Genomic DNA, 1,041 nt, shown 5'->3' with positions numbered 1-1,041 from the left:
TGCTGTAGAATCTTCAAAGAAAACTATTTTAGGCTTAGCAGAAAAAGTCCCTGGTTGTTAAAACTTCTATTTCTGTGAGTATGTTTCAAACATTTTATGTTATCCGACTGCAGTAACAAAAACCTGAAAAAAGTATATCACAGTTGTATATGTTATAAGGAAATCAGATATGTCAATAAATATTAAAATTATTGTTTTATTGACTTAATAATCACTTCAATACGTAACGAAGATTAATAAATAATTAATTGAATGACTGATAAAATATGAAAAAATTATTACAGAGAAGATGAGTGCGATGAAGGATCACAGTAAAGTTTAGTTATTTTTCTCCAGATGGCGCTATTACTATCTCCGATCGTACAGAGTTTATTCGTTGGGCCTAAAAAAGGCCTAACATCAACTGTTGTGAGTAACCGGTAATCTAGAGTACAGCATATTGTGTACTTTTTCGAGTTCTTTTCTTAACATGGCCACTTCGGCTTTTAGTTGTAAATTCTCCTGCTCTAAAATCGCTACTTTATATTTAGTCTGCTCTTCTTTGCATCTGCGCATTTCACGAGACCGCTTCGCCGATTCGTTGTTCTTCTTTCTGCGTTCCCAATAAGCGTTGTCTTTAAATTCCTCCGGTATGGGCTGCGGTTTTTTCTTAGATCTCTTCAGTGATGACGTAACCGGAGAAAAACTCGATCTCTCCGAGTCAGTCTCCCGTTTATGTGTCTCTGTGACCGAAGAAAGGCTTGGCCACTCCGAGTCCATGCTATTACCATTTGTCGGTGTAACTTGGTCCGGTCGAAAAGGCAGAGGATGACGTGTGATAACCGAAATCGTCGTTGCCTTGTAATTGTCTAGAAATGAAGATGAAATACGATTAGTAATCTAACGGATATAGTTTAATGTGAGAGAACGAGTAGCGGTATTCACGTCAGTTAACTTACAAAGCTTTTAATCGTGAATTTTGTAAGAATTATACCCATTTCCTGTCAGTACATCCATTGTCTTGTCATCATACCCATTTCCCGTCAGTACATTCATTATATT

General features: G+C 36.7%; 1 protein-coding gene across 1 annotated transcript; it reads right to left on the bottom strand.

Moving 5' to 3' along the window:
• Nucleotides 1-399: 399 nt before the first annotated feature.
• On the bottom strand, nt 400-759 carry LOC106477587 (cell death specification protein 2-like). Its single transcript, XM_013938132.1, has one exon. The coding sequence runs from the start codon at nt 757-759 to the stop codon at nt 400-402; it is 360 nt and encodes a 119-aa protein (XP_013793586.1).
• Between the last annotated feature and the right edge of the window lie 282 nt (nt 760-1,041).

This window comes from Limulus polyphemus, unplaced genomic scaffold (genome assembly GCF_000517525.1).
Source record: "Limulus polyphemus unplaced genomic scaffold, Limulus_polyphemus-2.1.2 Scaffold23155, whole genome shotgun sequence".
Taxonomy (NCBI): Eukaryota; Metazoa; Arthropoda; class Merostomata; order Xiphosura; family Limulidae; genus Limulus; species Limulus polyphemus.
Note: the sequence above shows the minus strand (reverse complement) of the source record. Positions and strands in the feature narration are given on the sequence as shown.